Source organism: Giraffa tippelskirchi, chromosome 5 (assembly GCF_054371585.1).
Source record: "Giraffa tippelskirchi isolate mGirTip1 chromosome 5, T2T-mGirTip1v1.2.pri, whole genome shotgun sequence".
Classification (NCBI taxonomy): domain Eukaryota; kingdom Metazoa; phylum Chordata; class Mammalia; order Artiodactyla; family Giraffidae; genus Giraffa; species Giraffa tippelskirchi.
The window spans coordinates 128,394,437-128,419,206 of record NC_137279.1 but is presented as its reverse complement, the minus strand read 5'-3'; the positions used below and the strand labels follow the sequence as shown (position 1 = coordinate 128,419,206).

The window sequence follows — 24,770 nt, the reverse complement described above, 5'->3', positions numbered from 1 at the left end:
ACTGCTTTATGACCCATTTTGAACTCAAATAAGAAAATTGCTCAAATTTGCTTTTTGTCTAACATCATGTCCCTAACAGAGAAGGCAATGGCACCCCACTCCAATACTGTTGCCTGGAAAAATCCCATGGACGGAAGAGCCAGGTAGGCTGCAGGCCATGGGGTCGCTAAGAGTCGGACACGACTGAGCGATTTCACTTTCACTTTTCACTTTTATGCATTGGAGAAGGAAATGGTAACCCACTCCAGTGTTCTTGCCTGGAGAATCCCAGGGACAGGGGAGCCTGATAGGCTGCTGTCTACGGGGTCGCACAGAGTCGGACACGACTGAAGCAACTTAGCAGCAGCAGCAGTAGCAGCAGCATGTCCCTAATCTAAAATAAATACAAAAGAAACAGCAAATAATAAGAGCAAAAAAAACATAAAATGAGAAATGTGCATTCCACATTTGTTTAAGAATGCATTCCAATATCAAAGGCAAATTTACAATGCAAAAAACTGCAATTACTTTTGCACTAACCTAATACAAACTTATAAAGCACAAAGCCCATCTGCTTTATCCCTAAGTACTCCCCACACAGATATTCTTGTGAAAAGTAAGGAAGAACAATCTCTCTCACACTTTGCTTAATATATGTAGTGGACTTGAACACTCAGAAAATCTAACAAACTGATAAGGTTATCACTTGTAAAAACTCAAATACAATGATTTCATCATTTCATAGAAAAAGCTGAGACAAGCTTGCTATTTTTTGAGGTTGGTTTACAACATTTATATAAGTTTCATGTGTACAATGCATTTTTATTCAAGTTTTTCAATAACCACTTACTCTTAAATAAACTTCAAAAATCTTTTTTCCCCTTATTGTTATATTAACAATACTAACAATACTGTAGCTAGCTAACTTTTACTGCTAAATATTTAGGAGCAATGTGGCTGGAAAAAACTAAAGTTAAAATTATTGACATATCCTTAAATATAACTGTACCCTTTTTTTTTTGAATGAACTCTAGATGTTTATAATAATATTTGAGCATGAAAAACATGCTGGCTGTAAAAAATAGAAATATAAAGAAACTATTTAATAAGGTAAATATTGTATACCACAACAGCTCCAGATCAACTTTGTTTGGAATGGATCCTATACCTTTACTAAAGGTTGTCTCACTGCCTAGTTGGAGGGTTGTGAGAAAACCATTAAGAAAATTATCTAAATGTATCTAAACTCTCTTAGTGCTAATGTTCATAAACATGAAGAAACAGTTATGATGTTTAACCAAAGAAACACACAAAAAAAGAACTTTCATGTCATTCCACACAAGGAAGATCTTGAGTTTTTATAAGTTAAAAATAGTGAAAAGAAAGGGTCTAAAAATATCTATGTTCCCCAGCTTGTCCTGAGCATGAAAGTACTTTTTTATGACAAAACTTTAGAGAAGAATTCCTTGTCAAAGGGCATTATTAGCCTATTGATCAGAGTTTTAGCATTCTTTATCTAAGAGCTGAGTTTTCACTTTTCTAGGAAGAACTGTCATTATTCTCTGATCTAAATTCTAAAGGTTTTATTTGCATGAGCATATTCCCTGTTCTGATTTTATTAGAACTCGAGAAATAAAATTCTAACAAGGAGCAGATAATTTTCACATTTTCTCTGCATGCTGGTTCATATTTTTTACAGCTTAGGGGGCTGACAGCATCAAAAAAGCGAACATTTTTCCTTGGGGAACTAATTTCATGGGGTGATCCTGAAGCCTGTGGCTGATTTTAATAGCAAATTAATATCTCAAAGTGTCAAAGTATGGGGAAATGTTCATGATATGGTAAGAGAAAAAAACCAACTTTCAAAACAGCATATATGATATGTTCCCAATTTTGCTTCAAAAAAAAAGAGAAAAGTCACCAACAGACTGTAGAAACTGCAAGGAATAAATCAAAATGTCAAGGGTGGTTATTCCAAAATGTCAAAAGTGGTGGGATTATGAATGATTTTTAGTTTTCTCTCTATTATACAGATTTTCTGTAATGAATATATATTACATTATAGATATACATGTATATGCAAATACATAGTTTTTTTTCATATAAGTGCTTTAGCATATCTATTTAAAAACATATCTCTAGGATCTAGAAGTCTCCTGAGTGCTTTTTAAAAATTTCTTTTTTAAAACTTGGAAATAAATCCTTCATATAGAATTGTTTAAAATACATTAGTGTCAGACTTCCCTTGTGGTACTGTGGTTAGGAATCTGCCAGCCAATGTAGGGGACATGGGTACAATCCCTGGTCTGGGAAGATTCCATATGTCGTGGTGCAACTAAGCCTGTGTGCCACAACTACTGAGCCCACAGGCCTAGAGCCTGTGTTCCTCAACAAGAGAAAGCCACTGCAATGATTCGCTCCGCAACCTAGAGTAGCCCACCCTCATCACAACTACAGAAAGCAACAAAGATCCAGTGCAGCCACAGAGAAGTTAAAAAATACACAAGTGTAACTTAAATTATAATTAGAAAGCAAATACCCATGTAACTACCACTTGGGTTAAGAAACAGTTTCTCTAGTGCCTTCACTGACTTCCATGTGACTTCTCCAATAAAGGGTTAATTAACATGCACCTGACTTCAATGATAATCATATATGTGCTTTCCTATGTAGTTTAACCATTGACCATGTATGCCTAAAATGCAGAATTTGATGTTCATTACTCTTGAACTTTATAGATATAGAAGCATATACCATGTACTGTGACTTGCATTTTTCTCTGATGCATTTTTCCCCTTCCCCTCCCGTGTTCATGTTTGTTCTCTGTGTCTGTGTCTCTATTCCTGTTTCGCAAATAATATCATCTATACCAGTTTTCTAGATTCCACATATGCATTGATATACAATATTTTTCTCTTTCTGACTTACTTCACTGACAGTGTCGGTTTATCCACATTTCTACAAATGACCCATACAATGGAGTAATATTCCACTGTATATAGGTACTACATATTTTTAAATTAAATTTTATTTATTGATTTATTATTTATTTTTGGCTGCACCGGGTCTTCGGTGCTGCATTCAGGCTTTCCCTAGTTGAGAACAGGGGCTACCCTTATGCTTCTCATTGTGGTGCTTCTCTTGTTGCGCAGCACAGGCTCTAGATGCTTGGGATTCAGCAGATGTAGCACACAGGCTTCAGCAATTGCCGCTCGAGGGCGCTAGAGAGCAGGCTCAGTAGTTGTGGTACAGGGGCTTAGCAGCTCCAGGGCATGTGGAATCCTCTCCAACCAGGGACCGAACCCATGTCCCCTGCGTTGGCATGGCAGGCAGACTCTCAACCACTGGATCACCAGGGAAGTCCCTACCATATCTGCTTTATCCATTTCTCTGTTGATGGGCATTTAGGTTGCTTCCCATATTCTGGCTATTGTAAACAGTGCTGCAATGAACAATGGGGTGCATGTCTTTTTTGATTATGGTTTCCTCTGGGTATATGTTTCAGTAATGGGATTGCTGGGTCACATGGTAGTTCTATTTTTAGTTTTTTAAGGAACCTCCATACTCTTCTTCTTAGTGTCTGTATCAACTTACATTCCCAACAACAGTGCAGGAGGGTTCCTTTTTCTAATCAGTATACAGAAATCTCTTGCATTCCTATACACCAAGAACAAACGATCAGAAAGAGAAATTAAGGAAACAGTTCCATTTACCATTGCAACAAAAAGAATAAAATACCTAGGAATAAACCTACCTAAGGAGGCAAAAGACCTGTACACAGAAAACTATAAGATACTGATGAAAGAAATCAAACACAACACAAACAGATAGATATACCATGAATTGGATGAATCAATATTGTGAAAATGATTATACTACCCAAAGTGATCTACAGATTCAATGCAATCCCTATCAAATCACCAATGGCATTTTTCACAGAACTAGAACAGAAAATTTTACAATTTGTATGGAAAAACAAAAGACCCCAAATAGCCAAAGCAATCTTGAGAAAGAAAAATGGAGCTGGGGAAATCAGGCTCTCTGACCTTAAGACTATTCAAGACACAGATGTATAGAACAGTCTTTTGGACTCTGTGGGAGAAGGCGAGGGTGGGATGATTTGAGAGAATAGCATTGAAACATGTATATTATCATATGTGAAATAGATCACCAGTCCAGGTTTGATGCATGAGACAGGGCGCTCAGGGCTGGTGCACTGGGATGACCTTGAGGGATGGGATGGTAAGGGAGGTGGAAGGGGGGTTCAGGATGGGGAACATGTACACCCATGGCTGACTCATGTCAATGTATGGCAAAAACCACTATAATATTGTAAAGTAATTAGCCTCCAATTAAAATAAATAAATTAATGTTTTAAAAAGACGATTTGACAAAGCTACAGTAATCAAGAAAGTGTTGTACTAAATCATGGTAATCCCATAATCCCAAGATCCTTGTCAGTTACCGCTTTAGGGAATTTAAAAAAAAAAAGAAAAAAGCAAGAAAGAGAGAGAGTATGGTACTGGCACAAAAAGAAACAAAACAGAAATGTAGACCAAAGGAACAGGATAGAACATCCAAAGGTAAACCCACACACCTATGGTCACCTAATCTATAATAAAGGAGGTTGTGGTTGGTGCTGGGAAAACTGGACAGCTATGTGTAAAAGAATAAAATTACAACCTAACACCATACACAAAAATAAACTCAAAATGAATTAAAGACCTGAATGTGAGGCCAGACACTGTAAAACTCTTGGAGGAAAACAGGCAGAACACTCTCTGACATAAATCGCAGCAGGATCTTTTTTGATTCACCTCCTAGAGTAACAAAAATAAACTAATGGGGTCTAATTAAACTTAAAACTTTTGCACAGCAAACAAGATGAAAAGACAACCCTCAGAATGGGAGAAAATATTTGCAAACAAAACAACTGACAAAGGATTAATCTCCAAAATACACAAATGGTTCATGTAGCTCAATATTAAGAAAACAATCAATCCAATCAAAAAATGGGCAGAAGACCTAAATAGACATTTCTCCAAAGAAGACATACAGATGGCCAACAAACACATAAAAAGATGCTTAGCATCACTAATTATTAGGGAAATGCAAATCAAAACTATAGTGAGGGGTCACCTCATGTCAGACAGAACGGTCATCATCAAAAAAATCTACAAACAGTAAATTCTGGAGATGGTGCTGCTGCTTTAGGGACTACAAGCCAGGCACATGTTTAAAAGAGCGTAAGACCAGAAAACAGAGAAGGCAATGGCACCCCACTCCAGTACTCTTGCCTGGAAAATCCCATGGATGGAGGAGCCTGGTAGGCTACAGTCCATGGGGTGGCTAAGAGTCGGACATGACTGAGCGACTTCACTTTCACTTTTCCCTTTCATTCACTGGAGAAGGAAAAGGCAATCCACTGCAGTATTCTTGCCTGGAGAATCCCAGGGATGGTAGAGCCTGGTGGGCTGCTGTCTATGGAGTTACACAGAGTCGGACACGACTGAAGCGACTTAGCAGCAGCAGCAAGACCAGAAAAACAGAGTAAAGCCATCCCTAAGAAGGCACACAGAAGGCTTTTAATGAACAAATAACCTGCATTTTATGGAGCACATGCAAGGGAGATGCAGTCCCTATGAGCACTCTACATAAAAGGAATATTAGCATTTTCAAGAGCAAAGGAACTCAGTCATGGAGTTCTTCAACATCCCAGTACAGAAGACAGGGGTTAAGAAAGCTAAGTGTTCTCATTTTCTTTTGTTATATAATAAACTATCCCCAAACCCAGAGGCTTACAAAAATAATTTATGTCTCTCGTGGTTCTGAGTTGATTGGACTGAGCTGGTCAGTCAAGTTTTCCATGAATTCATGATTAGGGCTGAAGACATGTGACAAAGGACTGACTGAGCAGGACACACGTGTGGCTGTTTCACTCCCATGTCCAGTCCCTTGGCTGGAGTAGCTGGAACAGCTGCATATGGCAAGCTGGCCTCCTTCTGAGCACGGTGCTCAGGGTAGTTAGGCTTCTTATATGATGGCTGGGTTACCCCAGGACAACTGTTTCCAGAGACCAAGGAAGAAGCTGCATCTTTTCTGCCCCACTCTCGTGGTTACACAGGGCCAGATCAGATGGACTGTAGGGGGCACTCCATAAGGGCATGCATACCAGGAGGCAGAGCTACTGCAGGGTCATCTTTGGAGATTAGCTGCCATTCCCAGATAGGATCAGCAAAGCAAGGTCTAAAGGTGAAGAGAAAAACCCGTGGAAGTCCTAGCCAGAACAGACGATTTTCTTGGCCATTCATATTAAAGGTTCTTCCTTCTTCCTTAATGGGGCGTAACTGGAAATTTCGATTAAAATCCATTCATAGTACCTGTAGTTGTATATATGTTTAAGCTTATTAAATACAGTTTTCATTCCATATCATGAGCTCAGTAACTATCAACAAATCTTTATTTATTTATTTTGGGGGCCACACCCTGCATCATGCAGGATCTTAGTTCTCCAACCAGGGATTGAACCTGTGCCCTCTGCAATGGAAGGACGGAATCTTAACCACTGGACTGTCAGGGGAGTCCCAACAAATCTTTAGCTTATACACATGAAGTTCCAAGTTAAAGAACTGCTTGAGAGAAATTTCCAAATAGGATTCATGTTGCCTTAGCAACATTTGGGGACTCAGAATGGGCAAATCAGGTGTTCATTTTCCCTTTTTAGTAGGCTTGAGCACTATACTGGGTCTAGAACTTAGTAAACATACAATATCCACAGGCAAATCTTACATGGGAATCCCAGTAGGTACTTAAATTCACTAACAATTCACTCACTAAAAATAAAGTTTAGCTACATTTTACCTAAACTCAAAGGTTAAAAAGCATGGTCCCTTTAAACTTCAGACTCTGAAGTACATTTTAGGGGAAAATTTATTTGGGATAATTACCTGTAGGTTGTACAATCTGATTAACATAATCTGCAACAGAGTTTAGAATCTTGGTGTACCCAGAGGCTGATTAGAATTAGATGAAACTTGATTACTCTAAAGGGTCTTAAAAAGGAAATTAATGTTAGTTAATATTCTGTGAGACTGATGAAGATGAGATGATGGCTGGGTTCTGAAACATCCTTTCCCAGGATTCATCTGTGTGACTTCCAGACACAGTGGCAATTAAACATTGAAACCCAACCTCACTCTGATACATGAGAAAAGTAGATGTGTATGTTCAAATACTGGGGTGGTCAGAGCAGGGGTGGGGGAGGTTGTTCACCTCTGAGCAACAACATTCTGCCTTTGCATCCCTGAAAGGATCGTGGTTGCTCAGGAACTGTGGTCAGAAAGGAGCTACTGTTTCTTCAACCTGAAAGGCATGTGGGGATTCTATTCACATTGGTTGGTACCCTACCACATACTTCCAGGAGCCCTGGAGCAGAACAATTTTACTTTAAAAATACAATGGTTGAAAAGTGTCTATCTAGCCCATTCTAATCAGACACTTCTGAAGGTAAACTCCCAGTTTGTCAAGCAATTAAAACAGAAGTGACATATAAATGGTAACTACATCAGTTAGAATAGTCCTCAGTAGACCTGGATTCTATTTTTTTTCTCATCAAAGTACTTTCATACCAGGAAACAGTACATACATAGTATAGAAAAAATGGACAACAAAGAATTATGTAATTTCAGCTAAAAGATAAGTAAGTCTTGGGGTGCAGTGTATAGCATAGTGACCATGGACTGTAGACCACGGACTGAATTCCTCTGTCCATGGAATTCTCCAGGCAAGAATAGTGGAGTGGGTAGCCATTCCCTTCTCCAGGGGATCTTCCCAACCCAGGGATTGAACCTGGGTCTCCTGCATTGCAGGAAGATTCTTTACCATCTGAGCCCACCAGGGAAGCTCATAGTTAACAATACTGTATTGTATATTTGAAAGTTGCTAAGAGAGGAGATCTTAAAAGTTCTCATCACAAGAAAAAACTGTAACTATGTGAGGAGATGGATGTTAACTAATCTATGTGGTGATCACTTTGCAGTATATACACACATCAAATCATTCTGTTGTACACCTAAAATTGACACATTATATGTTAATTATAACTCAATAAAAATCAAAAATACTTATGTTAAAAAAGTATAATAAACAATCCAGTTTTGGTGCATTTATTTCATAGCTGTTGTATAATGTACTTATATAATCTACATTATCTTGCAAGAAAAATAAAATTGGGGTCAAATGATAAATGTCATTTATCACTTTTTTCACTTAACATAATATTAAAGCACATTCTTAGGCCATGACATAGTCTTGATATTTTAAAAATATGATATTTAAATGAATGCATAACATTTTACAGTATGGGTATGCCATACATTATGGGTATTTAACCTTATTTCTATCGTTGAACATTTTATTATTTCCAATATTGTGGTCTATTAATAGTAAAAACATTATTAATGAGAGCCAATATTTACTAGTGTTGCACTGTACCAGGAACTGTTATCTTCATAAAAAGTCTGATCTGGTGTGGTATATTGGCCAGGGGTAAGAAAACTATGGTCCATGAGCCAAATCCTGTCTGCTACCTGGTTTTGCAAGTCATCTTATTGGAACACAGCCAGCCTCTGTGGTGATTTACTATCTAAAGCTGCTTTAATGCTATAAATGGCAGAGTTGAGTGGTTGCAACAGAGACCATATGACCAGCAAAGCCCCAAATATTTACTATCTGGCTCCTTACAGTTTATCAACCCTTGAATTGTAAATATTCATTCCTTCCCCCTCCCCTACTTTCCCTGCCTCATTGATGTTGGGCTTGGCCATGTGACCTGCTTTGGTAAGTGTTTGTCAGTGGATGTGACGCAAAGCAAAATGTACAATAAGACTTGCCTCTTTATGCCTCAGGCCTTGCCAAAAGAAGAACAGGTCCTGGCAGTCCACACATTCCAGGAGAGTAAGTGACACCATAGCCCACCTGAACCAAACCCATAGCCTGTAGCCAATCTCAGCCTATAAAAGTTGAACTCCAGCTGATCTGTTGGATGTACAAGTGAGAAATAAATGCTCATTATGTGTCACTAAGTTTTGGGGGCAATTTGTTATGCAGCATTGTTGTGGTAGCTAACAGACACTGGACAGTTCCTTACTCTTAAATCTCCTTGTAAGAACTCTATGAGTGGGGACTATTTTTTGTTTTACAGATGGAGAAATTGAGAAACCTATGGAGATTAAATCAAGGCTATATGAGTGGATCACAAAAAAATGTGGAAAATTCTTAAAGAGATGGGAACACCAGACCACTTTACCTGCCTCCTGAGAAATGTGTATGCAGGTTAAGAAGCAACAGTTAGAAATGGTCATGGAACAACAGATGGTTCCAAATTGGGAAAGGGGTACGTCAAGGCTGTATATTGTCACTCTGCTTATTTAATTTCTATGCAGAGTACATCATGAGAAATGCTGGACTGGATGAAGCACAAGCTGGAATCAAGATTGCCGGGAGAAATATCAATAACCTTAGATATGCAGATGACACCATCCTTACAGCAGAAAACGAAGAGGAACTAAAGAGCCTCTTGATGAAAGTGAAAGAGGAGAGTGAAAAAGTAGGCTTAAAACTCAACATTCAAAAAACGAAGATCATGGCATCTGGTCCCATCACTTCATGGCAAATAGATGGGGAAACAATGGAAACAGTGACAGATTTTATTTTCTTGGGCTCCAAAATCACTGCAGATGGTGACTTCACACATGAAATTAAAAGATACTTGCTCTTTGGAAGAAAAGCTATAACCAACCTAGACAACATATTAAAAAGCGGAGACATTACTTTGATGACAAAGATCCATCTAGTCAAAGCTATATTTTCTCCAATAATCATGTATAGATGTGAGAGTTGGGCCATAAAGAAAGCTGAGCGCAGAAGAATTGATGCTTTTGAACTGTGGTGCTGGAGAAGACTCTTGAGAGTTCCTTGGACTGCAAGGAGATCCTACCAGTCCATCCTAAAGGAAATCAGTCCTGAGTATTCATTGGAAGGACTGATGCTGAAGCTGAAACTCCAATACTTTGGCCACCTAATGTGAAGAACTGACTTACTGGAAAAGACCCTGATACTGGGAAAGCTTGAAGGCAGGAGGAGAAGGGGACAACAGAGGATGAAACGGTAGGAGGGCATCACTGACTCAATGGGCATGCGTTTGAGTAAGCTCCGGGAGTTGGTGATGGACAGGGAGGCCTGGCGTGCTGCAGTCCATGGGGTCGCAAAGAGGCGGATATGACTGAGCGACTGAACTGAACTGAAATGAACTGATACGAGTAGTAAGTAGGAGAACAAAGATTTGAATTGAGGAAACTTAGCTTCAGAGTCTGTACTCTCTCTATTCTACTGCCTATTTTATTAAATACATAAATACTTCCTTGAGTATTTGATTATTTTTTTCAGGAAAGATTTCAGCAAGAAAACTTCTAGGTCAAAGGATACATGGTTTTAAAAAGTAAATGACATATATTGTTACACCACTTTCCAAAAAGCTTGCAACAATTAACACTCACTGGTTTTTCAAATGCACTTTTTTTCACCTACTGCAGCATCAAATTCTATACGCAATCACATTTTTAGTTTTGTTTACAGTTTTATTTACAGTTACAGTTTCAGAACAGTAGCCTTGACTTTTTTTAATATGCTCTCTGAATCTTTAGCACTAGATCTGACAAAAGCTCAGGTATACGTAGATCAGTGGGGCACTGAATAGAGCTGGTGAATGATAATCTCAGGATTTATAAAATGCAGAATTTCAGGGATGTATCCAGGAAATTTATTTCAAAGTTATAACAAGAGGCAAGAGAGCTAGTCAAATTTTAAAGTACCCATAAGGTAGGGATGACCTTGGTCAAATTCAGACATGTTAAGAGCTACTGTGGTTGACTACCTAAGGCCTGATTTAAGTATATTATTCTAAAGAATAATTAGAAGCACAGAAGAATCGAAGATGGGCCTTCAATTTATATGAGCCTGAATAAGGAGAAATGTGGCTTTCCACTGCCCATAGCCGGAGAAGGCAATGGCACCCCACTCCAGTACTCTTGCCTGGACAATCCCATGGACGGAGGAGCCTGGTAGGCTGCAGTCCATGGGGTTGCTAAGAGTCAGACACGACTGAGTGACTTCACTTTCATTTTTCACTTTCATGCATTGGAGAAGGAAATGGCAACCCACTCCAGTGTTCTTGCCTGGAGAATCCCAGGGACGGGGGAGCCTGGTAGGCTGCCGTCTCTGGGGACACACAGAGTCGGACATGACTGAAGCGACTTAGCAGTAGCAGCAGCAGCAACTGCCCATAGCTGTCTCAGAGAGGACAGAGAGGTCACAGAAGCTTTCTTTTTTTGGAGTGAACATCACCAACATCGGATGATCCTCTTTTCAGTTGAATAGTAAAATGTTGATAGCTGTAGCAGTTTTAAAATTAAGTATTATTTTAGAATAATACTTAAAAATCTATTTAGAACGGTAAGACCTTTTTTCAAAAATATTACACATTATGCAAACCAGATGGCCATCTCTAATTTTGGAATTTCTCAGACAGGTGTTAATCTAAAATGCCTTCCCACTTCTCTCCTAAATTCCAAAGAAAGCTAAAAACAAAACAAAACAAAATCTATAGAAAATGCTTCAGAGACAGACGACAGCTATTTTGATCATAGCGATTTTCACACAAGAAAAGGAACTGACTTATAAAGAAAATGCACTGGGACAGTTTCCAAATGAAAATGTTTTTGCCTGCACTGTGGATAGTTCTGCACCTACTTGAGGCATGGGTTTGTTAGTATTTTTTTAAGCTAAGAGGAACTAGCACGTTTTAATATATTTACAGGAAGTCAGTAGAAAGAGAGAACCTGAAGAGAGTAAGGTGTTGGCAGATCAATAGTACAAAGTTTCTGAGAGGTGAGAAGAGAGCAGACCCAGAACAGAGATGAAGAGACAGTGACTCCACTGTGCCCAAAGGCAAGAAGGAAAGGAGTGTGCACTTGTGTGTGTATGTGTGTGTGCCTCTGAATGGTCAGCTGGGATCATTTCTATCAGATGACTTATGTTTTCTCTGTCTTCGAGAATAAAGGAAGAGAGAAACCTAAAACAGAGAAATTACTGTAACCTAGATTCATTCTTGCAACTAATTTGAACTTATAAAACATTTTAAACATCCAGAAAAACTGACTGTATAGAAAAATAGAAGGGGGGAGACATTAATTGGGAAATTGGGACTGACATGTACATACAACTATATATAAAATAAATAACTAATAAGGAACTACTGTATAGCACAGGAAACTCTACCCAATACTCTGTGATGACCTATATGGGAAAAGAATCTAAAAAAGAGTAAACATATGTATAACTGATTCACTTTGCTATACAGCAGAAAATAACACAATACTGTAAATCAACTGTACTCAATAAAAATTTTTTAAAGAGGAAAACAGACAAAAATGACATAAAAGGTAGCTCCATATCTACCACTAAATGTAAGCAGATATCAATAGTTTGCCATATTAATTTAAAACTCTCTTTTAAGAAGGAATACAATGTTATGACCAAACCTTAACTCTCTCCCCTTATATTCATTATCTTAACTTTCATCCTCAGAGGAAATCATTATCTTTCCCATGTATATTTTTGCATTTTGCTACATGAAGTACCAAGTTATATATAATACACGGTGCTATATGCTTTATACTGTGAAGCACACAAAAATATAATAAAAGCTGCATATCAAAATGAGGTGCCCAAGAAAACACATGTATTAAAAATCAAAAGGGCCAGGGGTGGTTCTCTGACCCCAATCCCAGTAAGATGGAGTTATTAGAGAGGAAGGATTTGCAAGGGGTTTCTTTGAAGAGATGTATTGCTCTCCTATAAATACTCTTGAAAGGAAGGGTAGGGTTGATTCTTCCTTGCCCTAAGCCTAGAGAGAGGGGCTTCCACAGGACAACTCACTAGCTCAAAGCATACACTCAGGAGTTGGACTGGACTCCACTCTAAGCCTGAAGAATTCTCAAATGAATATGTTTTAATTGTTTGAGGAGGCAGAGCAGAGGGAGACCCATCAGATTTCAACAAGCAAACTGAGCATCCCCCAAAATTAGAACAGGACAATTTCTTTGCATCTGCTTTTCAACAACAGTCACTTAAAGTGACTGCTACAGTTTAGGGGAAAAAGGATAAGGATAGGTCAATTACTTTAGATGGAACTTCATTTACAAAAAATAAGGAATCAGTGAGTACATTATTTTCAGAGTTTATAAATCATTCACCCTAGTAGAGTATTTCCCTTCATACAGTCTATGAAACTAAAACAGAAGTCTTTGCCTTTTTTACAGCAAGTAAATCATGAGTGGTTTCAGGCAAGTCAAGCAGTTTAGAGATGGGCAGGACTCCTTCAACATGAATAAGAACCAAAGGCAAGTTCCTTTTTGTTCAAAGCTCTTGTTGATTCAGAGTAAATACATACTCAGTTTAATCAAACATTTTCAACACATGGGTGTTCAAAAAATTTTATCAGTAGTTTGCTCTTAAAATTCTCACCTAATCACAAATCCTCCATGCCACAAAGCAACTGAAAGTGTTCTTATTGATTCACCATAAAAATTATAATTCAATGTTTCTCAAAGCATAACCCATTGTTCTTTTGAATCAAAATCAGCTGATTTTTTTTTTAATGCAGGTTGCCAGGACTTACCCCCAGATCTGGGACTTCCCTGGTAGACCCACGGAAGACTGCCTGCAAGGCAGGAGATCCAGGTTCAATCCCTGGGTCTGGAAGATTCCCCTAGAGAAGGAAATGGCTACCCACCCCAGTATTCTTACCTGGAGAATTCCATGGACAGAGGAGCTTGGCGGGCTACAGTCCATGGGGTCACAAAGAGTCGGAACATGACTGAGCAACTCTCACTCACCCACCTTACCACACCCCCCCCAGATCTACTCAATCAGAATCCTTACAGATGAAGCTTGGGGATATGCATTTTAAAAGTTCCCCAGATTATTCATGTTAAATTTGGGGGGAAAGAGTTGTAGGCACAAGCTAAATAAATAATAACCTCTCAGGAAACCCCTGTCTAGTTTACTAAAATGGACTTATATTGAACAACTACTTAACTGGCAATAGTGCCAGAACTAGAATGCACCATTCAAGCTCCCTTCCATCCCAAGATGTTATTAAACCATAAATGATTTATTATAAGTTGTAATAGTTATTATTAATAAAAGGAATATACTACAGCTCTTAAAATTAGAACCAATAATTTAGTTATTTAAAATTGGATTTCAATTTTGTATGCTTTTTATTCTGAGATAATTGTAGAATCATATGCAGTTGTAAGAAATAATACAGAGATCCCTTTGCCCAGTTTTCCCAATAGTAACATTTTGCAAAATTATAATATCACAATCATGATAATGATAGAATCTACTGATTTTTGGATCTGCTGTTTTACTTGTATTCACTTTTATGTGTGTCAATGTATTTAGTTCCATTTAGTTTCATTACATGTAGCTTTGTGTATCCACTGCTATAGTCAAGTACACACCAATTCCATCACTACAAAGATCTCCATGCTGTACTTTTATAACCATATTCACTTTTATCCCCTCCTCTGATTCCTTGGCAGCCATGAAGTATGTATGGATCACAGTTTCTTTAATCTTTACCTAATGAAGGATATCTGGACTGATTCCAGCTTTAGAGTATTACAAATGAAAGGGCTGTGAGCATTCACTGACATGTTTCTGTGTGCGAAGAAGTTTCCATTTCTCTGGAATAAATGCTCCAAAATGTAATTGCTGGGCTGTATGGCAGATACATGTTTAGATTTTTAATGGATCTCCCAGACTATTTTCCAGAGTGGCTACACTATGTTATATTTCCACCACAACATATGAGGATCCAGTTCCTCTGCATTCCTATCAACATTTGGTGTCATCACTGACTGATTTCAATTTGTTTTCATGACACCATTGCACATTTTAATAATGAGGAATGATATGTATCATGATACTTATTAGAAATAGCAATGGATTTAGGATGAAACTGTTTGGGTTCCTGCCCCATTCCCATCACTTACTAACATGACAAATAGATTTGTGGACATTAAATTTTTAAATTATGATTTAAAACTTACAAATGATATATATGTATATATTAAAAAATATATCAATATTTACATGTATGTCAAACATTCATGGACTTTTAAAAATAAGACAATACACATCTCATACCTCTAAAGAATTCCCTTTGTTGTAAAGGGGAAAAGGCAGAGAAAAAAAGTTTTCTATGAAAATATAGATGTAATTTTCAAAATACCATAGGATATTGCTGCTGCTGCTAAGTTGCTTCAGTCGTGTCCGACTCTGTGTGACCCCAGAGACGGCAGCCCACCAGGCTCCCCCATCCCTGTGATTCTCCAGGCAAGAACACTGGAATGGGTTGCCATTTCCTTCTCCAATGCATGAAAGTGAAAAGCGAAAGTCAAGTCACTCAGTCGTATCTGACCCTTAGCGAGCCCATGGACTGCAGCCTACCAGGCTCCTTCGTCCATGGGATTTTCTAGGCAAAAGAGTACTGGAGTGGGGTGCCATTGCCTTCTCTACCATAGGATATTCAGTTCAGTTCAGTCGCTCAGTCGTGTCCGACTCTCTGCGACCCCATGAACTGCAGCACGCCAGGCCCCCCTGTCCATCACCAACTCCCGGAGTCTACCCAAACCCATGTTCATCGAGTCAGTGATGCCATCCAACCATCTCATCCTCTGTCGTCCCCTTCTCCTCCCACCCCCAATCCTACCCAGCATTAGGGTCTTTTCCAATGAGTCAGCCCTTCGCATGAGGTGGCCAAAGTATTGGAGCTTCAGCTTCAACATCAAACCTTCCAGTGAACACCCAGGATTGATCTCTTTTAGGATGGATTGATTGGATCTCCTTGCAGTCCAACGGACTCTCAAGAGTCTTCTCCAACACCACAGTTCAAAGGCATCAATTCTGCGGCGCTCAGCTTTCTTCACCGTCCAACTCTCACATCCATACATGACCACTGGAAAAACCATAGCCTTGACTAGATGGACTTTTGTTGGCAAAGTAATGTCTCTGCTTTTAAATATGCTATCTAGGTTGGCCATAACCTTCCTTCCAAGGAGGAAGCGTCTTTTAATTTCATGGCTGCAGTCACCATCAGCAGTGATTCTGGAGCCCAAAAAAGTAAAGTCTGACACTGTTTCCACTGTTTCCCCATCTATCTCCCACGGAGTGATGGGACCAGATGCCATGATCTTAGTTTTCTGAACGTTGAGCTTTAAGCCAACTTTTTCACTCTCCTCCTTCACCTTCATCAAGAGGCTCTTTAGCTCTTCTTGGCTTTCTGCCATAAGGGTGGTGTCATCTGCATATCTGAGGTTATTGATATTTCTCCCGGCAATCTTGATTCCAGCTTGTGTTTCTTCCAGCCCAGCGTTTCTCATGATGTACTCTGCATAGAAGTTAAATAAGCAGGGTGACAATATACAGCCTTGACGTACTCCTTTTCCTATTTGGAACCAGTCTGTTGTTCCATGTCCAGTTCTAACTGTTGCTTCCTGACCTGCATACAGGTTTCTCAAGAGACAGGTCAGATGGTCTGGTATTCCCATCTCTTTCAGAATTTTCCACAGTTTATTGTGATCCACACAGTCAAAGGCTTTGGCATAGTCAATAAAGCAGAAATAGATGTTTTTCTGGAACTCTCTTGCTTTTTCGATGATCCAGCGGATATTGGCAATTTGATCTCTGGTTCCTCTGCCTTTTCTAAAACCAGCTTGAACATCTGGAAGTTCACGGTTCACGTATTGCTGAAGCCTGGCTTGGAGAATTTTGAGCATTACTTTGCTAGCATGTGAGATGAGTGCAATTGTGCGGTAGTTTGAGCATTCTTTGGCATTGCCTTTCTTTGGGATTGGAATGCAAACTGACCTTTTCCAGTCCTGTGGCCACTGCTGAGTTTTCCAAATTTGCTGGCATATCGAGTGCAGCACTTTCACAGCATCACCTTTGAGGATTTGAAATAGCTCAACTGGAATTCCATCACCTCCACTAGCTTTGTTCGTAGTGATGCTTTCTAAGGCCCACTTGACTTCACATTCCAGGATGTCTGGCTCTAGGTGAGTGATCACACCATTGTGATTATCTGGGTCGTGAAGATCTTTTTTGTACAGTTCTTCTACGTATTCTTGCCACCTCTTCTTAATATCTTCTGCTTCTGTTAGGTCCATACCATTTCTGTCCTTTATCGAGCCTATCTTTGCATGAAATGTTCCTTTGGTATCTCTAATTTTCTTGAAGAGGTCTCTAGTCTTTCCCAATCTGTTGTTTTCCTCTATTTGTTTGCACTGATCGCTGAGGAAGGCTTTCTTATCTCTCCTTGCTATTCTTTGGAACTCTGCATTCAGATGAGAATATCTTTCCTTTTCTCCTTTGCTTTTCACTTCTCTTCTCTTCCCAGCTATCTGTAAGGCCTCCTCAGACAGCCATTTTGCTTTTTTGCATTTCTTTTCCATGGGGATTTTCTTGATCCCTGTCTCCTGTAAAAATGTTTCACCTGCTTGAAACTTCAAGCCCCAATACTTCCTTCTCCAAGATTTGATGAGTTCAAAGGTTTAGAACTTACAGTTCAATACCCTCAAAGTTTCTCCAAAACCCAAGTGACCATGAAAATCTAAAACTCTGAGATCAGCTTTTATAACCTAAAATATGCACTAATTGTTTTTTGCTGTAGACATACATTATATTACTAGACACAACATCAAGTGTACATGTATATAGGAAGCCATAGAGTTAATTAGGCCATTATTTCCAGCCACCTTGCTCATGCTAAAACACTCTACCTTTCTCAGTAAAGGTTCAACACCAATCCACCATAATCCTGTGGCTTACACAGTTTATTTCCGAGTTCTTCAACTGGTGTAAGAGATAGAGTTACAGGTAGGTTAAAATACTGATGGCTTGGGGCCTCATCCTCAGGTCAGTCACCTCTAGTTGAGGGTAGCCCTGTCTGTTTGCTATGGTGCTTTACAAATGTTCATTCTTTTTTATGCCACAATATGACCAAAAAAAAAATAGAGAAAGGAAATACTGGTCCATTCATTTGTCTTCTTAGTTGAAGAACATTTCTGTTTTGAGACTACTACAAAGATAGATTCTGAGTTGGTAAATAAAAAGTAGAAAAAATATCCAATTTACTATCCCCTTTCTATCAATTAGGGTAAAAATAAGGTACCCTGCATGGTCCATGACTTATTTTTGTAAGTGAATTAAATAATCTCTAAAATTTCTTCTGGCACCATGAAAACTAAACTACTTTACTGAAATGACACAAAAGGGCAACATAATGTAATAATATTACATATAAGATATTATGTATTTGGAGGCCTCAACTACTTTGATTTGTAATCCCCACTCTGGCTGAGACTTTGGTTTTGCTCCTTTCTGCCTATCTTCTTGGAGAAGGCAATGGCACCCCACTCCAGTACTCTTGCCTGGAAAATCCCATGAACGGAGGAGCCTGGCGGGCTGCAGTCCATGGGGTCACTGAGTCGGACACGACTGAGCAACTCCACTTTCACTTTTCACTTTCATGCCCTGGAGAAGGAAATGGCAACCCACTCCAGTACTCTTGCCTGGAGAATCCCAGGGACGGGGGAGCCTGGTGGGCTGCCGTCTATGGGGTCGCACAGAGTCGGACACGACTGACGCGACTTAGCAGCAGCAGCCTATCTTCTCTGATTTGTATTTTTCTTACTCCTCCTGCCAGGACCTCCTTCCTATTTGGCCAGACTCAGAAAATAAAGAACAAATCAAAAATGCCATTCTGGAAAGAAGCAGAAAACTGGTAAGAAGTCCTCAAACCCAATGTACACACAAATAGGATGTCCTCTCACATACCTCTGAGGTGTTTGGGGAAAACATACAATTTTTCTTGAAATCAAAGAAAATCAGTGAAATGATTACTAGAATATGAAGAGAATATAATACACGTAGATACTACATCCTATAATTTCTTTCTCTCATTTGTCTCTTTCTCTGACTTCCAATTTGGGAAATGCAAAGGGGTAGAAAAAGGTAGGAGCAGAAGGCAATGGATGGAGAAGGGTAAGAACAGGCACCTAAAACAGTGCTTGGCACATCTGAGGTGAGCAATAAATATCTATTGAGTGACTTGAATTAATGGGAATGAAAGAAGGAAACATTTTTTAAATGTGGCAATGAGGAAAAATCATAAAAAGGGCTAAACCATGACTTGACCTAGATCTTTGTATTGCCAACACCTTTTTGTTCTTGGCCACACCCTCGTGGCTTGTGGGATCCAACTCCCCCAACACGGCCCCCTGTAGTGGAACGGGGGAGGCCTAACCACTGGACCACTAGAGGGAAGTCCCAACGCTTCAATCATTTATCATACATGAAGCTCTTTTAATATGAACTTTTCCTTAAAATAGGAACAGTAAACATTAGGAAGCAGCAAGGGAGTGAGGGAGGAGGGATGCGGCAAAGGTGGTAAGGACGGGAAAGAGAGATCACGCTGAAGACTCCCACATGCCCTACAGCACTTCTAACCATTGTGATCCCGGTGTTCACAGCCCAGGTCTCTATTGTTCTTCACCTTCCTTTACTCTAACAGCCTGCTGCTATGCCACAGCGGCAGATTTATCTCCACCACCTATATTCAGGACAGCAGGACTGGGGACCCTGGAGGACAAAATGGCATGCCCTAAATATGAGCACATGTATTTATTTAATACTTACAGACTTCAGAACTATGTCAAAGTAGTTTATCAAACAAAAAGGAAAAATTCACACACACATTTATAATCTCTCTCTAGAAAATTAAGGGAAGAAAATATCATTACCAATTACTGAGAGTTAAAAAAAAAAAAAGGCCAAAATATACCCTCGTGAGGAAAATAATACAGCGACTTCATTTTACTTAGAGACAATGGACACAAAGCAATCTCTAGTTTTGTCTGACATCATTATCAGTAAGAGTAATTGGCATCTATTCAATGTTTACCACACTTCAAGCACTGCATTAAGAGCTGGAAGGGATGTCAAAAGATCATCATGGAACTCATATATTGCTGGTGAGAGTGTAAAATGGTGCAGCCACTTGGAAAAGAGATCCTCAAAAAGTTAGACTTATGATAAGACCCAGCAATTCCATATCTACATGTATAACCAAAAAACCTGAAACCAAATGTCCACACAAAAATTTTTATACAAATGTTCAAAGCAGCATTACTCACAATAGCTTCACACACACAATGGAAACAATCCAAATGTCTATCAGCTGGTGAATGGATAAACAAAATGTGGTGTACTATACAATGGAACATTAATATTCAACTCTAATAAGGAATGAAGCACTGATATGTGCTATAACATGGGTGAACCTTGAAATCCACTATGCTAAATGAAAGCAGACATGAATCACACATATTTATACAAAATATCTAGAATAGACAAATCCATAGAAACAGAAAATAGACCAATGGTTGCCAGGGGCTGGCAGGAGAGAAGAATGGGGTATGGCTGCTTAATGAGTACTTTTTAAAATGTTTTAAAAATAGGTAATAGTGATTGATGGTTGTGCAAATCTGTAAACATACTAACAACTACTGATTGTGTGCTTAAAAAGGCTGAGTTTTATAATATGTGAATTTTATCTCAGTAAAGAGGTTACTGGATTTGATCCATCTTTAGTAATCAACCACAACTACTTTCTTAAAGATTTCTAAGAATGGAATCTTACAGACTTCTGCAAAAGGTCATTCCAGTATCATATGCCCTGAGAATGTTCCTTTTTATAACTTTTCTAAGAAAGTAGATGTTGCCTTTTTTCCTAGGGGGTAATTCTCTTGGTTAGTGAAATAGAGAGGGAAGAGGCTCAGATCCTGGAGTCTTTGCTGCAAAAGTCCCAGAACAATAATTATCTGAATTAACTGACAATTTGAAACTCTCAAAATTTCCAATCTTATCTCCTGAAAAAACATTCAATAAAATTTTAAAGTTCACCCTTAGTTCCACTGAACTACAACAGCTGTTTTCATTTGACCATTTCCTTCTAGCTGCCCACATGTAATTCATCTTATACACAGCTATAATCAGTGTATATATAATTTTGTATTCTTTTTCTCATTATACTGTAAACATGCTGTGTTGTTAATATAGTTTTTTATAATAATCATTTTCAGTGTTGTGATAATATGCCATGATGTATTATTATTTTCCTAACTTTTCCCCTAATGTTGATCTTAAAGTCTTTTTTCCCCAATTTTTCTGTGTGTAGACAAGTTTTGTATAGATTTTTATATTTCCCTTCTTTTGAATTGTTTCCTTAGGTTGCTTCTCAGCAGTAGAGCTTCTGGGTCATACAGTAGGAACATTTTTATGGCTCTCACTTTCTAAACTAGTATGAAGCTTTCAATATTATTTTGCACTATGGACTATGTGTGTAGATATAGGTAGGATAACAGACCTGAACTGGTACTGAAGGCTCTACTATTGAATTTAGTTTTTCAAATTGGGTCATCTTTACTTTTTATTATGAAAATAGTAAATTTATAAAGTATACAAATTGAAAGTGAAAAGTTCCCCTATCCTTTTGGAGGATTGACTATAACACATCACCTTGTAAATTTGAGTTTGCCTAAGTGTGACAATTAAGAAAACAATTGCTTCTTGGAGGGAAACCTATGACAAACCTAGACAGTGTATTAAAAAGCAGAGATACTACTTTGCCAACAAAGGTCCATCTAGTCAAAGCTATAGTTTTTCCAGTAGTCATGTACAGATATGAGAGCTGGACCATAAAGAAGGCAGAGTCCTGAAGAATTGCTGCTTTTGAACTGTGGTGTTGGAGAAGACTCTTGAGAGTCCCTAGGACTGCAAGGAGATCCAACCAGTCAACCCTAAAGGAAATCAACATTGAATATTATATTGGAAGGACTGATGCTGAAGCTCCAATACTTTGACCACCTGATGTGAAGAGCTGACTCGCTGGAAAAGATCCTGATGCTGGGAAAGATTGAGGGCATGAGGAGAAGGGGGCGACAGAGGATGAGATAGTTGAATGGCATAATCAATTCAATGGACATGAACTTGGGCAAACTCTGGGAGATGATGAGGGACAGGGAGGCCTGGCATGCTGCAGTCCATGGGGTCACAAAGAATGGGACATGACTTGGCAACTAAACAACAACAAAGTATGAAATGTGATTTAATGATCAAAGGCTCCACGATGGTCCACATACAGACCCTAGGAGCTGTAAAAAAAAGTTCACATGAGCTCTATGAAAGGAAAGAATTTCTCAGTAGAGGGCTATGGGGATATGAGCCCTAGTGAAACAAGGAGAAGAGTGAATGCATTCCACCAAGAAAAAGGCAGAAGCATGGTGCATTTCTGAAAGTAATAAGATGAAAGGAGAATCTAAGATAATCCCAGGGTCATCTGGACAGAGAGCAACTTGGCAGAAACACAGGGACTCATTTCATACAAATAATAAACAATCTCTAAGGCAAACTGAATACCTAAAAGTATAAAAATAAGATTAGTGGAAAATAAAGACTTAACACTGGCTCATGTCACCAGTAGAGAATAAGAAAACAAATTTATTATAAAGAAAAAATAAATTTGTCTCCTGCTTATACTATAAAGCTCAAAGATGATTATTTGTTGGTCTAACCAGAAGGTCATTTCTTGACTATAAGACTATAGAACATTAGAAGTTTTTAACTTACAAATACATTCCTCAATTTTGCATTTTCTATGCTCAGCTAGCTTTGATGGAAATTGTTTTTAAGCCCCAAATCAGGTTGTCTCTTTATAACTCACACTTTCCTAATCATTTCTATAATTCATCTAGAGTGTGCTTATTCAGACACAGAAAACAAACTTATAGTTACCAAAGGGTAAAGGGGGTGGGGGTGGGATAAGTTAGGAGTTTGGGGTTAGATACACAACTACTATATATAAAACAGATAAGGTCCTATCGTATAGCACAGGAAACTATATTCAGTATCTTGTAATAAACCATAATGAAAAAGAATATGTATATATATGTATAATTGAATCACTTTGCTGTACACCAGAAAATAACACAACATTGTAAATCAACTACTGTTGTTGTTGAATCACTAAGTCTTTGTAACCCTATCGACTGTAGCCCACCAGGCTCCCCTGTCCATGGGATTTCCCAGGCAAGAATACTGGAGTGGGTTGCCATTTCCTTCTCCAAGGGATCTTCCTGACCCAGGGACTGGACCCACGTCTCTTGCATTGGAAGGTGGGTTCTCTATCACTGAGTCACCAGGAAAGCCCAACTATAATTCAATTTAAAAAAGCAAAAATATTGTGCTTATATACTATCTTTACAATTTAAGTCTGTACTAGTTTGTAGACTGCTTGGTAAGGGCTCTGAACTGTCTGTGTGGGTAAATTCTTTACCCTCAATAGGAACATCAAATCTAGGGAGCATATTCTTTTCATTCTTATTCACCCATACGATGAATACTAAACTACAGCTAGATGACCACAGAACCGCACTTAATTCTGTGATGGAAATGGATGGAAATTTGCAATGTAATGACTTCACACTTGGATTATTAATACCACCAGCCATACTGGAGATGACCATTCTCTTCACTAAAAAGTTTGCCAAACATAAAAGACCTTAGCACTTAAAATACTGCCTATTACCCTAGTTCCATCTCACCCCATCCCCATTCTACTAAACTTTATGTTGCAGAGATAACCAAGTAGTATTGTTTCTGGAACACACAATGCTTCTTCACATCTCAAGGCCTTTGTATATGCTCTTTGTTTGGCTTCCCAGGTGGCGCTAGTGGTAAAGAACCCATCTGCCAATGCAGGAGACATAAGAGACGTGAGTGTGAGTTCAATCCCTTGATTGAGAAGATCCCCTGGAGGAGGAAATGGCAACCCACTCCAGTCTTCTTGCCCGGGGAATCCCATGGACAGGGGAGCCTGGCAGGCTACAGCCCATGGGGTTGCAAAGAGTCCAACGCAACTGAAGTGAATCAGCATGCATGCACCTTTCATCCACCTGAGCATCTGTTGTGTCTTTTTATCCCTTACAACTCACTTAAAAGTCACCTCCTCCAAGATCTGCCAAGTCCACTCCAAGAATTCTATGATACTTTCTTCTGTGCTATTTCTATATCTGTAATAAAATTCTACTGTTGCACTGAGTAGAATTTATTGAAAAAAGAAAAAAAAATCTCTTTGTATGCATTTACTCCATTAGACATAATTTCGGACTCAATAAAAATCTATTCAGAAAAGGAATGGAGTAAAGAATGGAGAAATGGAGGGAGGGAAACACAAAGAAGCTTCTGGATCTCTGCTGTGCAGGAACCATGTCTTATTCATCTCCACATCTTCACGGGGCTGGGCATTACTTAGGACATACAGGGCTTCATTCAATGTTTGATTAATTAATTTGACATAAATCTTAAAGGAAAAAACAATGAATCACCTTGGCAAGAAAGTCTTATCAAAGGAAGAACTTCCGTTAATTCAAACAAGGTATTATTCAAGCCAAATCAATTGTGGAGCACACAAGCACCCTGGGGGCCCAGCCTGAGATACTATGGAATCTTAGTGCCAAGAACAAAATGAGACGCTCAAAGGCATGAGACATGATTCTTTCCCTGAAAGGGCCCATAGTTTAGGTAGAGAATTAAGTTCATTA

General features: G+C 38.8%; 1 protein-coding gene across 7 annotated transcripts in view; it reads right to left on the bottom strand.

The window, feature by feature from the left end:
• DIPK1A (divergent protein kinase domain 1A) overlaps positions 1–24,770 on the bottom strand; it is a 208,014-nt gene that overhangs the window by 45,448 nt on the left and 137,796 nt on the right. Inside the window, exons 1-3 of one of the 7 annotated variants that reach the window (XM_081486358.1) lie at positions 13,718–13,810; positions 8,871–9,015; positions 6,927–7,031 (exon numbers count right to left, since the gene is read on the bottom strand). The exons of 5 other annotated variants lie outside the window; for them this stretch is intronic. In XM_081486358.1, coding sequence (XP_081342484.1) covers positions 6,927–6,953 — 27 coding nt within the window. In that variant the 5' untranslated portion in view covers positions 6,954–7,031; positions 8,871–9,015; positions 13,718–13,810. Of the gene's footprint in view, positions 1–6,926; positions 7,032–8,858; positions 9,016–13,717; positions 13,811–24,770 lie in introns of those variants that run through there. One more of the 7 variants, XM_081486359.1, reaches the window with a different exon arrangement.